A 15,723-nucleotide genomic window follows, 5' to 3' on the forward strand; every position below is an offset into this window, starting at 1 on the left:
TACTTTTGTGTTCCACTTGCTGAAAGAATAAAAATCCACTTAAACCAGTCTAGGCTGGACTAGCTGCTCTCCCAGCTCTTCAAAAAAGAGCCAAAACCCCTCTTAAACTAGCCAAGAGACCAGACAGAAAGACAAGGAAACCAGCCAAAGCTTTCTAAGCAGAGATATGGAGAAAACAACAGCACAAAGGCTTAAAAAGACACAAGGATGAATAAAAGATGAGCGCATTTTCATTTTTGGGTGAATTATTGTTTTATGATTCATTATCTACAACACATCTAGCAAGACTTGTTGTTTTTGAAATTAAAACAACAACTTGATAATGATTGTTCATATTTAAAGGTAGAACCGAACGCTTGTTGAAATTTTCAGCTGTTAGTGGGATTTTTTTTCTTCCTCACAAGTAATGGTTAATTTCCTTTGAAAACCAGACAAGTTTTATATAATATGATGTGTGTAGCCATGATATGAAAAGTGTTGATAATTCTGCTGGTAACACAATGTGAGGTAAAATTTGATAAATGATCCTTGAGTCATTGAAGTCACTGGATCATTGTCCCAACAATCACCCCTTTAAATTGACGGAAAATGTATTTCAAAGCAGACAATGGCTCCAATCTTGTATGAACATGACCCTATCACACTACTATTACGAGATACACTGTCATCTCTCTTTTACCCACTATCATGAGTAAGCTTCTGCAGCCAAATGATCCCTGTCAGGGATAATGAGAACAATAGAGAGCCACAACAAGAAAATACTGTCAATAAAATTAGCAACAGCTTCATTATGATGCTATTTGCTTTTCGTTGCATAAACAAACAATATTCGTTCTACAGTTCGACTGACTTAAAATTGCTTTCTGCAAAACAATTCCCCTCAAACAAACAATGAATTAAACACAAACATTATAGCAAACGAGGTCACGCTAATCCTATAACAGTGAAATAAACAGCTTATTTTTGTGCTAAATTTTATAAGGAGTATGACTGGAGGGAAATATACATAACAACAACAATCTTTTTTTGCTAACATGCTAGCTAGTATGAACGTTTAAACAGTGGCTTTAAATCAACAGACCCTCAGGAGCCCAGACAAATTTTAATTTTAAGCCATGACCTAACACACCTGATTCAATTAATTAACTGTTAATTGCTCCATGTAGCATAACTGAGCAAATTTATCCTGTAGGTTTTTTTGGGGGGAGAAAAAGCAATTTTCTAAATTGAGCCTCCAGGACTGAAAGGAAAGAAATATGACTAGTCTAAATGATTTTATAGCAAACTTTGATCCTCATTTTTCTAACAGAATGAAATTCCATCTGAAAAGTACAGCAACAGATATAATGTGAGCCGTCATGGTTCTTTAAAGCACAAGCTATAATCAAATCCAATTTCAAAGCTCTTGGAATTATGCAAAAAATTCCCACATAAAGTTTAACTTCATTTGCACATGAGAGATTCTATAAATGGACTTAAGTTAATATTTAAAAAAGAAGTTCATTAACATATATAAAGTACCATAAAGTATGAAGTATAAAGTATGAACTGTATGAACAACTAATTGTGATAGATTAGTGATTGCCAAACCATACCTGCCAACACTCCCGTTTTTTTCCGGGAGTCTCCCGCATTTTAGACCCATCTCCAGTATTGTTCTGTCTCCCAGAAACCTCTCAGAATTCACACTTTCCAGAAATGTATACGTTGGTACATAATCACAATGAGTCTGTGTTGGTCACAGCAGTGTCATTTATCATAATGAGTAACAAAATATTAACAAATTTAAACATTAAAGAAGCAAATATGCCCATGTCCTTATGCTAATGTCTAAAAAGGGTTCTAAAATGGACGAAAATATGAAAAAGACTTAATTTTTGTCAAACAAAAATGTTCTCTAAAAGGAGAATGCCATGTCTCTGTAACTTATAAAAACTGTTTGAGAAGAGGTCAAAATCATGGTTCATCACTGAAAAATCTAAAAAGAGATGAAGCCTTTTTATGCCACACACAACTTTCTCTAAAACACAGGAAAGAAAACTGCACTCACAAGCCATTTCATGGCGTCTTTAGTTTTCTATTCAAGCTTTTACTACCTTTACTAAAGACTTACGGGTAGATTTGGCAGGAGTGTTGCGATGGCTGAAATGGAAGCAAAGGGAAAAACAAACAGAAATGTGAAAGAAAGAGCAGAGAGATGGAACACTTACTTCTGAAAGGAAGGCCTGATGTCCAGAAGAACAAAACAAGATGGAAAACATGATGAGAATCACACAGACAACAATAAATAAATAAATAAATAAATAAACATTGAACATGAAAACAGATATGAATAAGATGGGAGCCAACACAACTTGCCATTTTGGGGTTTATCTTACAGAGTGGAGAGAAAATCACCTCGCTGACTCACATTTAACCAGAATATACTATGAGAATGGCTTGTTATGTCTCAAAATGGCAAAATTGGGTGACCCAATTAGTTGTGAAATGAGTGCAGACAAGAAAGAGAATGTGGGGACTGTGAAAACAGGAGGATGAAGCAAAGATGAAACATGATGAGAAAAATAAGATACAAAATCATGTCAGACAGTCTCTGACTAGCATCAATGAAGCAATTCACTCCTGCCATGAGCTTTTGTACTCCCGAAAGGAGAATAAACAAGCTGTTTTGTGTTATTTTAGCTTTTTGCCTATTTCTGTAAAATTCCCTAAGCTTCTGGGTATTCAAATGGAGATCAAGCCTATTGCCGGCTGCGCAACTCCCTTTTTTGAAATGTTATTACAAAGTGCTTTTGAGATGGATCAACTGAATTGGATCAATAAATTGGATTAATAAAGCGACAAGGAAAAAGACTACTTCTGCAATTTAAACTTTAGTCACTTAATCCTTGCGAGTGCAATGGGAAATTGAATAATCAAAGCAGAGCTGTGTTTTTGCTCATCCCACATTTCTTGCAAGCTGACTTTTCTAATCTGCTTCTGAGAGGAACATTCTGAGTCAACGGCTCTGTGTGACATGCCGTAATTAAACCAGTAGATTTGTAGGAATTTTGAAAACTACATTCTGAAATCTAAATATGGATGATGTTTCATTAATGTAGAGAGCTCTGCAATCAACCACGGCAAACCAAACTCAGATTTATCCTCACTTCACGTTTGCATAGCCTGTTCACACCTGACTGCAAAAATGAAAACAGGTAGTTTTGGGATAACGTTAAACAAGGTAATGAAAATGACACTGACAAACTATTCAATTTTGAAAATAAAATTGTGGGTCTTAACTGTGAGACATAACAATTGACATAACAATTTCCAGTTATATATAAAAAAAGCTATATTGAAGTTATATTAAGAAAGTCACAACAGTTAGGTTTAATATTACATTTAAGTCACAAAAATGAGATATTAATTTAAAATTCTTAAAATATAATCCTAATTCTAAGATAGTATCATTAACATTTGAGATATAAAGTCAAGGTTATAAAATTGAGTTATGAGAAATTCATAATAGTGAGACTTTAGTTGTGTAAAATAAGTCATCATTATATGAGATTTAAAAAAATTGAGATACACTAACCGGCCACTTTATTAGGTACAGCTGTCCAACTGCTCGTTAACGCAAATTCCTAATCAACCAATCATATGTCAGTAAGTCAATGGATTTAGGCATGTAGACATAGTCAATGTGATCTGCTGCAGTTCAAACTGAGCATCAAAATGAAGAAGAAAGGTTATTTAAGTAACTTTGAATGTGCCATGATTGTTGGTGCCAGACGGGCTGGTCTGTGTATTTCAGAAACTACTGATCTACTGGGAATTTCATACAGAACCATCCCTAGGGTTTACAGAGAATGGCCTGAAAAAGATAAAATATCCGTGAGCGGCAGTTCTGTGGGTGCAAATGCCTTGTTGAGGCCAAAGGTCAGAGGAGAATGGCCAGACTAGTTCCAGCTAATAGAAAGGCAACAGTAACTCAAATAACCACGCATTACAACCGATGTATGCAGAAGAGCATCCCTGAACACACAACGCGACCAACCTTGAGGCGAATGGGTTAAAGCAGGAGAAAAATAGACTGGATGCAACTCCTGTCAGCTAACAACAGGAAATTGAGGCTACAATTGGCTCTGGCTCACCGAAATTGGACAATGATGAGTCTCAAATTCTGCTGTGACATTCAGATGGTAGGGTCAGAATTTTGCATCAACAACAAGAAAGCATGGATCCATCCAGCAATGAATCATCGGTTCTGGCTGGTGGTGGTGGTGTAATGGTGTAGGGTATAATTTCTTGTCACACTTTAGGCTCTTCTCAGCATCGTGTCACAGCCCATATGAGTATTGTTGCTGACCTTGTCCATCTTCTGACGGCTACCATGTCATAAAGCGCAAATCATCTCAGACAGGTTTCTTAAACACGACAATGAGTTCACTGTACTCAAATGGCCTCCACAGTCACCAGATCTTAATCCAATAGAGCACATTTGGGATGTGGTGGAACAGGAGATACGCATCATGGATGTGCAGCTGACAAATTTGCAGCAACTTCGTGATGCTATCATGTCAATATGGACCAAAATCTTTGAGGAATATTTCCAGTATCTTTTTGAATCTATGCCATAAAGGATTAAGGCAGTTCTGAAGGCAAAAGGGGGTCCAACCCGATAGTAGTAAGGTGTACCTAATAAAGTGGCCGGTGAATGTATAGTCACAGTTATGATATCTAAAAGCAGAACTACAGAGGCAGTCATTTAAAATTAAAAAAATTTGTAATTTAATAACATAACATATAACAATATCACCCTAACATTATAGTACCCTGACACTGCATACTTCATTCTAACATTGTTATTTTATTAAAATGACAACACAAAAAGCAGTATTTCTATACCTTGAATGACTACAATTATGAGCTTTAATCCTAATAATGGTATAAATTGCAATTATGATAAATAAATTACCTGTTTTTTTATATATATGTAAGGCAAAAACAGAATATTTAGCACAAAACCAATCCAACTAGTCTTATTCCAACTTCAAAAATACCATCTTGAATAATCAGCAGCTGCGACATATCACAGCATACTGCTACAAAAATGCATAATATCTATGCGAAACATCACAGAGATTACATCTTATTATTGCTATTACAATTTCCGAAAGCCTAATCCTGATCTGATGGTGGATATGAGGTTAAAGAGGGTTTCATCATCTACTCTACACAAGAGTGCCCAATCAACACGGAAGACACTTAACGGAGCACACGGCTCTCAGTAGACACGACACACAGCTGCTGCCTGGCACATGCTGGCACCGGCTGGACGAAAGGAGCACCACGTTACTGCGTAGCACTGCTGAGGTGAGAGGCTGCAGGGACACAATGTACAGTGGGCCAGGAGTACACAACCCAACGAATTGAAAAGCAAACATAAGTTCATAACCTAATGGAAACTACACAACACAACAGTCTATAAACAAATATATGTTTTATTAGCCAGATATACAACATACATTGTCCTGACCACTCGGGGACAGTTGATTTGTGGAAATGTGCAAATGCTCGTATTTATCTTTGCTAAGACCCTGGATGCTTTACTTTTCCACAGGAAGACACTGTGAAAACTAAATATCAAAATGATTGCCTATATTTGTCCAGTTTTCGCAGACCAACTGTGGAAAAATATTGGTAATTGTAAAATATGTTAATTCTAAATAACTCATAAACATGAAAATATGAACATAATTTTTAGTTATGAAGTTACAGTCATGATTTATAGAGATGGAATTATGAAGAAAGTACCACTTTTGAAGTTTAAAATTACAATTCTGAAAAATTCATGGCTATGAGATATTATGTTGTAATATTTAAATTATAATAGCAATTTTAGCCTATCAGGCTCATAGCCAGGAGGGTTTTGGGTAGTTCGAAAGACTCACTCCCCACTGACAATGTCCAGAATTTGTCCCATTCATGACAATTTTATTCTATTTTGACTGCTATGCTATCATAAATAGTGAAAATAATCAATCAAAAAAGGCTTTAAAACCAAGCAGAATCCTCTGTTGGCTGTCGCTTCAGTGAGACTTCAGGTAATCAATTTTGGCCAATGCAAACTATAATATCTTATGATTCCAACATACACCTGTGCAAAAAACATACAATCTGACGTAAGTGACGTCATTTTCACTACTGTATTGATGTTAAATAGAGAAAACATTTCACAAGTAACATTTATTCTAAATCTTGGATCTTATTTTTAAAACAAAACAAAACATGACCAATAAAAAGTTGTGAAGCAGCAAGAGCAGCCCACATTAAAATTCATTTGAACACAAATTTGGCTATTGTGGTTATCCATGAATTTTCAAATTAACTTTTTTACAAGAAAGGCAAAAAATTATTATTATTATGATGGTGTGGTTATGATGACCATCTGTCAATCTAATTCAACTTAAAATTGTGCATAAAATGTCATTAAACCTCATAATTAATTAGAAAATGAGGCATATAGCTCCAAAAAGGTCCACTTTTTGAGAAAAAGGAACCACCCCTTTTACCAGGCTGGCTGCGGGCCTGTCTATAGTCTTAAATGGGAGATTCAAATTCACAATTATGAATCAGGGTTTCTACAGGTTTCAAGTGAAATTTAAGATTTTTTAAGACCATTATGAAAGAACTTTCTGACTTACACAAGGCTAAACGCTAAGAATCTTTTTCTAATGGCCCAGTTAAAACATTTTAAAAAATCATTAAAATCAAATGTTATTGCAAGGAAGATAATTAAATCATATTGGTAAATACAGTTATTAAACTTTTATTGAGATGAATGGTGGTAGCCTGATAGCATAGCTTTACATGGACATGAAAATTAAGACCTGTTAAAAATTATTTAAGACCTGAAACACAATGTTTCAGAGAATATTTCAGATTCCGTTTTAAAGTTATGTAAAATTAGTGACCATTACTTAAAAAAACCTTTTTTCAATTAATTTGAATTATAGTTAAAACAATTCTTCAAACAAAATACATTTCATAATAATTAACAAAGATATTTACTTAAATACTTACTACACTGTATACACTTAAAACAATGAATGAATTTAGCTGGTTCAAAATGGAGCGAGATGAGGCACACTGTAAGCTTTTTATGATATAGAGATGTAGTTATTTAAAGTTATGAGTTTCAATAATTAGGTACAAAGTTGCTTGATTTCATTGTGTTGTAGTTTAGTTTATTGAGTTTGATTCTGGTGTTTCCATTGTGTTGTGGACTTATGATTGCTCTTCAAATATCATTTTGTTGTGCACAACTGGCCCACTATACAATGGGCTTCAGGACATTGTTTAAAACAAATGGACACACATAAATGACCACACACACATACGCGCATCCACATAAAAATACAAAAGCACACGCAGAGGACAAGCAATGCATCTCGTGGGAGTTGAGATCCAGCAGGGTCCAGGGCAGTGATGCATTGTGGGTAGTGAGGTCTGCTGTTGCACTGAGGAGGAGTGAGGTTGTTGATGGGTAAAGAAAGGGGGTTTGAGAGATTGAAGGACAGAAAGAGAGAGGTACTTACGAACAGGCTGGGTTTTAAAGCTCTCTGGGGCGCTGCTCTCTCCTTCACCCTTGCCGTTGATGGCCGATATCTTGACTTCATATGTGGTCTCTGGCTTCAGCCCCACAATGGTGATCAGGTTGAGACCTGTTTTAGGCAGATTTATAGATTGGTTGATGTATGTTATGTCAAAATATGGATAATTGTGATAAAATATGGATTGTTTTAACAGTATGTACAAAAACATGTTAGATATGACATACATATTTGATTGGTGAGTTTCAATGGACATTTCAGAATAAATAAATAAATAAAAACATTCAAAATTCTTAAAAATAATCCATTTATCCATTGAAAATATGAAATTTAAAAGAAATCAAAGTTGACAGTTGTTATTTTGTGGATATCACTGTGGTTATTATTATTGATATGATAGTCAGACAACATGCCAATCACATGAGATCCACCAAAAGCAAACCATGATGATCTTATTCAATTCCTATGGACAAAACTAAGTCTCATTCTACATTTGAAAAGTTGCTACATTTATATCACAAAGAAGAAACAACAACCACAACTTCTGATTTATGTTTGTATGGAAAATTAAGGGAAACTAATGGGAAAAAACTAATGTATTGAATGAACAAATGCACAAGGGTCCAATGGTGAGTGAGACTTTATGAATTATGGGTTTCCAATTCTGAGAAATGCTGCAGGATTTTGGGGGTAGTTTTATAGGCAAAGATTGTAAGTTAGCCCAGTCATCATTCAGATATTTTCCCAAAAGACCATGCAAAGAGATTTGAGTTTCACTTTTGTAGCAAAACACATTTTAATTTGATTAAAAAACGATCCTTCAATTAAGAGTCATCAGTCAAATGTTTTGCTCACACAGCATCTTATATTTTATTATACAGCAATTTGTTCTCACCGACTACAGAAGTGCTGATGATACTGTATGTCTATTTGATGGTTGCTTTGAGTGTGTTTGGAGTTTGTCTAAGATGTAAACTGATTAATACTAATGCAACAATACAAAAAGTTTGGGGTTAGTAAAATCTATTGATTTGGGAAACTCTGTTTATGCTCACCAAGGCTGCTTAAATTTGATCATAAATTTAGAAACAGGTGCCATCTTCTCAGTCATGTTTGCAGTAATATTATAGAACACAATAGTAATGTTTTAATTTCACCAGAGTTTTGAAAAATTACCCTGATTTTCAATACCAACAAATTTAACCACTTTTTATTTGCAATTCTGACCAATTTTTATGTAATAGTGTTTTATACATTTATACAATGTGAAACCCAACAGTCAACGTTATTAAATGAAATAAGTGTAGTTAACTCAAAATTTACTAAAAGTTAATTCTACTCATTTGAAAAGAGTTTTGAACTCAGCGTTGAAGGTAATGAGTTCATTAAATACCTCATAACTTCAACTTAAATGGAGTAAGTTCACAGAACTCATGTAGATTAGTTTTTTTCTAACTCATTGTTTGTTGCAATTGGTTTCCTCAAACGATTTGAATTGCCTCAACTTATTGGGTTTTACAATACTCAGTTGGTTTGAGTTCTCTTCATTTATCGGGTTTTACTGTGCTCAGATTGCTTCATTTCCTCAAATGGATTAAGTTTAGAGTACTCATTAGGTACTTAACTTTTTGGGTTTTACAGTGTGACAATATTTTACTTAAAATTTTGAAGACATTTTATTCAACATTTATGGAATCATTTTTTTCAATTTTACTCTAAACGCATTCCTAATAAATCCAGTAAGTTTAGGAAAACTTTTTTTATTTTTATGAAGCATTTTAATATACTGAACTACAGCTCAATAAACATTTTTGAGTTGAGCATTTCTTATTATTATTATCATCATCAGTGTTGTGCTGGTAAACTGTCCTTTTAGGAAACTAAATACATATTTTTTTCTGTTTTCACTATTGTTTGACTAGCACAAAATGCACTAGCACCTTAAATTGTTCACAACACTATCAATTTATATACTTTCACTGATGAATTGCATTCAAATGTTAATACTCGATTGAATGAGCGTTATCAGTGATTATCAGCTGATAGATATGGACCAGTAGGGGCCTTCTGCTCTATCATCCATCCACATGGTTAATCAGCTATAGATCACATACAGCTGCGGTCGGAAATTAATGAGAATTATTCATATAGTTTATTGAATTTACCATTAATTGTATTTTATAATTTATTACACCTACACCCAACCATTACAGTAATGTAAAAACAGATCTGGATTTGGAGTCTTTTCTATTAGTATAGCTAATTAACCATGTGGATGGCGGATAACAGACATCTGAGCCTACTAGTAGGTGCAGAAGTCTCCTACTGGCCCATATCTATCACCTGAAAACACCCATTCAAAATCGAGTGTTAAAATTCGAAGAGGGAATTAATTGAATGCATCCTTGCTAAATAAATGTATTTAAAATAAATAAATAAATACTAACTTAAACTCTCTGATGATTTGAACTGCTTCTTTATCCTAACTTGAAAGTGGCTTTGGATAAAAGTGTCTGCTAAATATGTCAAAGGAAATGTTATGTATTTATTTTAAAGTTTTGAAGGGTAGAGCATGTAGATCTCTTTAAATACACACTTGCTTATGTGATATTGCCTTAGTAAAATTCACTTCAATTTAAAGTTTTAAGTTATGTCATATGATATGAAATGTATAATTTTCCACCATATCATCTACCTTACAAATTCACTAAGATTCAAATGTAAAAAAAAAAAAAAAAAAAAAAAATATATATATATATATATAAAAAAAAAAAAAAAAAATATATATATATATATATATATATATATATATATATATATATATATATATATATATATATATATATATATATATAATATTCAACATCAATCATACATCAGTGAGCAGAAATGTGCTATTTGTGGTACCGTGGTACCCTCAGTTTGAGGTTGCTGCATGACTATCATATGCCAGTCTAATCCATTAGAGACTGACTGACAAAAGGTTAAGTGATCAAAAAGAATTTGGCTTTGACTTGTGTGTGTATGTGGTTGTGTATGTGTGTGTGTAGGTGGCTGGTAGACTGCATGGTGAAAGGCTGCGTTTGTGTATGTGAGGCTTGTTCTGACGCATGTCCCAAGGAGGTCTGGCAGAGCGAGCGGGCTGTCAGCAGTGAACAAACTGACATCTCCCCCCTCCACCACCCTAAGAGACAGACAGTACCCACAGACAAACACAGCACATGTCAGCCTGTGACAACTGCTCCAAGCTCTCTTATTTAGCATTCAAGTGAACCTGGTCCCTTTCCCACATTTCCGCATGCTATTTTTGGTCAACTCTGCATTGCGTTTCATGCTTGCCGGGCGATATTGCCAATGAAAGGGGTTTTATGGCAGCGGGGAAGGTTATTTTGCCACAATTTGAAATGGCTAGCAGCTGCGGAAAGTGTTTAGTTGTTATATTGACTGCGGGAGGGTGGCTGTTTGTGCGTCATAGACACTGCTGTTTTCTCCTTTAAGTGTAACACAGCATCTTAACTGGGCGTGAAGCGACAAGGTGACAAGCAATAAAAGCTTGTCCATGTTAATTAGAGTTTCTGTCCTAACCAGTCGCAACAGAGACAAGCAACACTACGTTTTCTTTTCAGGTAGACACAACAAATCCTTGCTGAAACAAAAACTGAATCTTATACATGAGCATAAGTCAAAGAGGATGATTGTGGTATTCAGGAAGAATCAGATTGGACATGGCTGATGTACAGAAGCAAAATTAAAGGGGTGGTCCACTACAATATCAAATTTTAAACTTTAGTTGATGTGTAATGTAGCTGTGTGAACATAAACAACATCTCTGAATGTAAAAAGGTCAAAGTTCAATGCAAAGGGAGACCTTGGTTTTTACAGAGTTAGCTTAGCAAAGCCTACAATGAACGCATTTTGGGGACTACCAAAAATACTTCAGGCCCTTGTGAGATCACAAAGTTTTGTTTGCCACACACACACACACACACACACACACACACACACTGCGCAGCTAAGGGCTGTGGCCAGCTGTAATGTGAGAGATAGAGCTAAAATGAGTCCAAACGCTGCTCTTTCCACAGAGCTCCAGACTCCAGAAACAGCTCCAGAATCTCTCCCAGTTCAGTGCTGGATTCGGTTAAAATCTCCTCAAAGCAGAAGCTGTGAACTACAAACTGTAAGTGTTTTATTTGTTAAAATTGATCATACAGTTTCTAGCATTAACGGTATGCTGTAGCAATGATGTAAACAATGGGAAATGCTGTTTTGCCCTGCAAAATATTTAGCTATAATTTCTTATTTATCAGTCAAACTGCTGTAAACACACACTTCACCAGCGCGTGTGTGTCTCTCTATGTGTGTGCGTGACTTTGCATTGATTCTCATTGGGCAGTTTTTCCATGCTTTTTACATCTCAGATAATTAAGTTGCAAAAGATATGTGGATAATTCATATTTACATTCATACACTATGGACAATTTTAGCTTACCCAATTCACCTGTCCCACATGTCTTTGGACTGTGGAGGAAACCGGAGCACCCAGAGGAAACCCACGCAAATGCAGAAAATACCATGCAAACTACACACAGAAACGCCAACACACCCAGCCGAGGCTCGAATCAGCAATCTTTTTTCTGTAAGGCGACAGCACTACCTACTGCACCACTGCGTCGCCCCCAATTGCAAGTTTGTTACTCAAAATTATTACAACGTGACTCCTTACGCATACTTTTGTTTCATTCTTTTTATTTTATTTTGTTTTATAATTGTGGTTTTGTTACTCTAATTGAGACTATGCCTCTTGATGTCATAATCGTGACTTTATTTCATAATGAGTTTTCAATTATGACGATTACTCATAATGTGACTTCATCACACACTATATATATAACAGTTGTAAATGTTACACATACTTGAAACTTTATTCTGCAATGTCACTATATGTCACAATTGTAACTTCACAAATAATTAACATCTCATAATGTGTCGGCGCGGTGGCGCAGTAGGTAGCACTGTCACCTTACAACAAGAAGGTCGCTGGGTCAGTTGGCATTTCTCTGTGGAGTTTGCATGTTCTTCCCGGGTTCGCATGGGTTTCTTCCGAGTATTTCTGAGCTAAATTATCCATAGTGTATGTGTGAGAACGAGAGTGTATGGGTGTTTCCCAGTGATGGGAATGGCATCCACTGCATAAAACATATGCTAGATAAGTTGGTGGTTCATTCCGCTGTGAAGACCTCTGTTTAGTAAAGGGACTAAGCCAAAAATGAATAAGTGAATGAATCTCATAATGTGGCCTTATGTATTCCAACTGACAATAATCGTGACTATTTATTATACTTGTGTCACTTTTTATCCTGTATTATTTTCTTCTAATAATTGTGACTTTATATCTCATTATGTGGCTTTACATCTAACCACTGTGTTTGTTAGTCATGGTTTTCATGTCACAATCCTCACAAAATCTCACAATTCCCACAATATTGTTACTTAAAATGATGGCCTTATATCTTATATCTGTGACTTTTATTATTTAACATAAAAATCTTAAATTAATTACTAAATTTTTACTCACAACTTTGACTATAACTTATAATGTCGATTTATATGTAACAATTTTGTAACATATTTACAATTTTGTTACTTATAATAGTGACTTCACATGGCATAGCTTAGTTACTCACTCTAATAACTTCTTGTTTTGCATAATCCTCATGATTGCAACTTTGTTACTCATAATTATGATGTTATAGATCTCCAAATGGTCTGTGTTTCACATACTTGTGTTATTTCATTTAGTTATTATTATTAGATTATCCATGTGCTTGTCTCACAACTAAGAATTCATATCTCATTACGCATTTCTTATTTATAATGTTCTTATTTTCAATGACAAATGTACTTATCTTATTTTTTTGCTCAGAGGCACAAAAAAGGCATGTTTCTTGAGCAAACCATAAGATGGCCATCTGCAGTACTAAACATCATGAAGAAGTGTACACAAACACCCTCCTCTGACTTGCTGTGGTTTTATTTCACAGTATTTTTGCTTTCGGCACAGACAGAATAAATTGCATGTTGCTGGAATCCTGCCACATCACAACCACTTTAGGACAATGTTTTTAAAAAGCCCTTGCGCTAAAACAATGTAACTCAGTTAAAATCCCCATTCTAATACAATCATCGGAGAATCAGTGGTCATTTCGCTATGAAACAACGCAATGAAAACACGAGCTTGACCTTCACACAACTGAAGAAAAGCTTTTATAGCCTCCCAAAAGCCTCATTTATCTTGTTTTCTCTCTTCATTGCTTCCATTTCTGAATAAATGTTATTACAGCAGAACGCACATGTGTGTGTGTGTGTGTGTGTGTGTGTGTGTGTGTGTGTGTGTGTGTGTGTGTGTGTGTGTGTGTGTTGGATGCTTACCATCCTCAAGTTCATACTCTCGGTCAGTCCAGTCTTGGCCTGCTATCCTCCATTCAGCTTTGTACTTCAGAACAGGCACTCCTCCACTGGAAGCAGGCTCCTCAAACTCTATCATTGCTGTGCTGGAATACGGCTCCACACGCTCGATAGAGGGGGCCGAAGGCACATCTACAAAACACACACACACACACACTGAAATATAGACAGCAAACTGCTCTGTGCACACAAGCAGAGCGCCACAAATATGTGAGTGAGGCAATAGACAAACTGAAACAATGAAAAATTGTTATGGGCTTGGGGAATGGTTCACCGAGGGAACTGTTATTGCAGTGGCCAGTACAGTTTTTCCCTGAAGCACAAGTAAAATATCTTTCAGACAAACCAAGATATTGTTTAAAGTGGTCATATCAGGAGGAATCAAATTTTCCTTGAACTTCGGAAATAAGAGTTTGATGTGCTATGAAAACATATTGTAACTTTTAGAAACAAAAATCTATAGGAACTAAGCCATCAAAAAATGTCTTGTTTTGAACTTTTGTAACCTGCAGAGATAAGATACCAATACATAAAAATAAAATAAAAAAAAACCTTAAAATATACGCAGTTGTGTTTAAAGGTGTTGAATTTACACAAATTTTTAAATGGCCTTTTAACGTTTAGGTGTATGTGAAGAGGTTTGTCACATCTTGGCCAAAGCTTGTCATGCCATGTACAGTACTGACAAGGCTCCTTTAGAAGGATCTTATAGTTCACATGAACCGGAAGTGTCACAATCATCAGCGGTGTAGTGCATGCAGGTTGCTGGAGAGCTACAAATCTGCCACCAAAAGAACTACAAATCCCATCTTACCCATTCACACACACCAGTTGCAGTTCGCTGATAGTGCACACATAGATGGAAGTTGGGGGCTGAGTCTTTTTAACCTGTCAACATCACTTTGTTTATTGTTTATGCTGTTAGTCAACCGGACCGATCTATTTGCTAGTGACCAGACTAATCTTTTGGACTTCCCTATATGATACTGTTTGCTCCTGTGTTTGACCATTGCCTGTCTTTCTACTTTTATTAATACATATTGTATGTAGATCATTACAGGAAGCTGCAATCTTTTTTATATCCAAATTGTGACACAGTTCCTAGAGAAATAGAATATTATATGAGAAAACAGTGGGCGTGGCTTTTTTTTCTACTGTGATTGGATGTCCTTTCATTCAGAAATATTGAGAAGTTTGGGGAGAGTTATTACAACCTAATAGACACCTTATCCTCACCATTTCACAGTTGGAGGTGGGTGGTTAAGTATGATAACCAAGGAATTAACATTTCAAATAATACCTGGGAAGATGGGCTGAAGTGAATTGATAGTTCTATTAATGCAAGATTACAACTCATACAGTTTAAAGTGGTACATGGGCTACATTATACCAAAACTAAACTAAAACTAAACTAAACTCTCTTTGAGATCTGAGAGTTTTGGAGGTGTATTTTTCAGTTTTATTCAAATGTTTAGAAGGCAACCATTAGTCCAGATATTAAATCATTTTAAGAGTTGAAAGTAGGGCACTTAGGATTCATGGACAACTTTACTCTTAATTTTACACTTCATTTTCAATGTTATGAGTTGGACCAAATAAAACTTAAAGTGTATAATATTTACTCTATATGGTGCATGTTTGCATGGACTGGTGCTTGTGT

The 15,723-nt window shown here is 35.3% G+C and overlaps 1 protein-coding gene across 34 annotated transcripts in view; it reads right to left on the reverse strand.

Annotated features, from left to right (window-relative positions):
* The window catches only part of ncam1a (neural cell adhesion molecule 1a), a 411,497-nt gene that overhangs the window by 65,116 nt on the left and 330,658 nt on the right, over positions 1-15,723 (reverse strand). For 17 of the 34 annotated variants that reach the window (XM_087299154.1, XM_087299160.1, XM_087299153.1 and 14 more), the window contains 2 exons: positions 14,028-14,195; positions 7,584-7,709 (listed from right to left, as the gene is read on the reverse strand). In XM_087299154.1, the coding sequence (XP_087155280.1) occupies positions 7,584-7,709; positions 14,028-14,195 (294 nt within the window). Of the gene's footprint in view, positions 1-2,210; positions 2,226-7,206; positions 7,506-7,579; positions 7,710-14,027; positions 14,196-15,723 lie in introns of those variants that run through there. The other 17 variants (XR_015519418.1, XR_015519419.1, XR_015519416.1 and 14 more) reach the window with 3 other exon arrangements.

This window comes from Danio rerio, chromosome 21, assembly GCF_052040795.2.
Source record: "Danio rerio strain M-AB ecotype USA chromosome 21, GRCz13ab, whole genome shotgun sequence".
In the NCBI taxonomy this organism is placed as follows: Eukaryota; Metazoa; Chordata; class Actinopteri; order Cypriniformes; family Danionidae; genus Danio; species Danio rerio.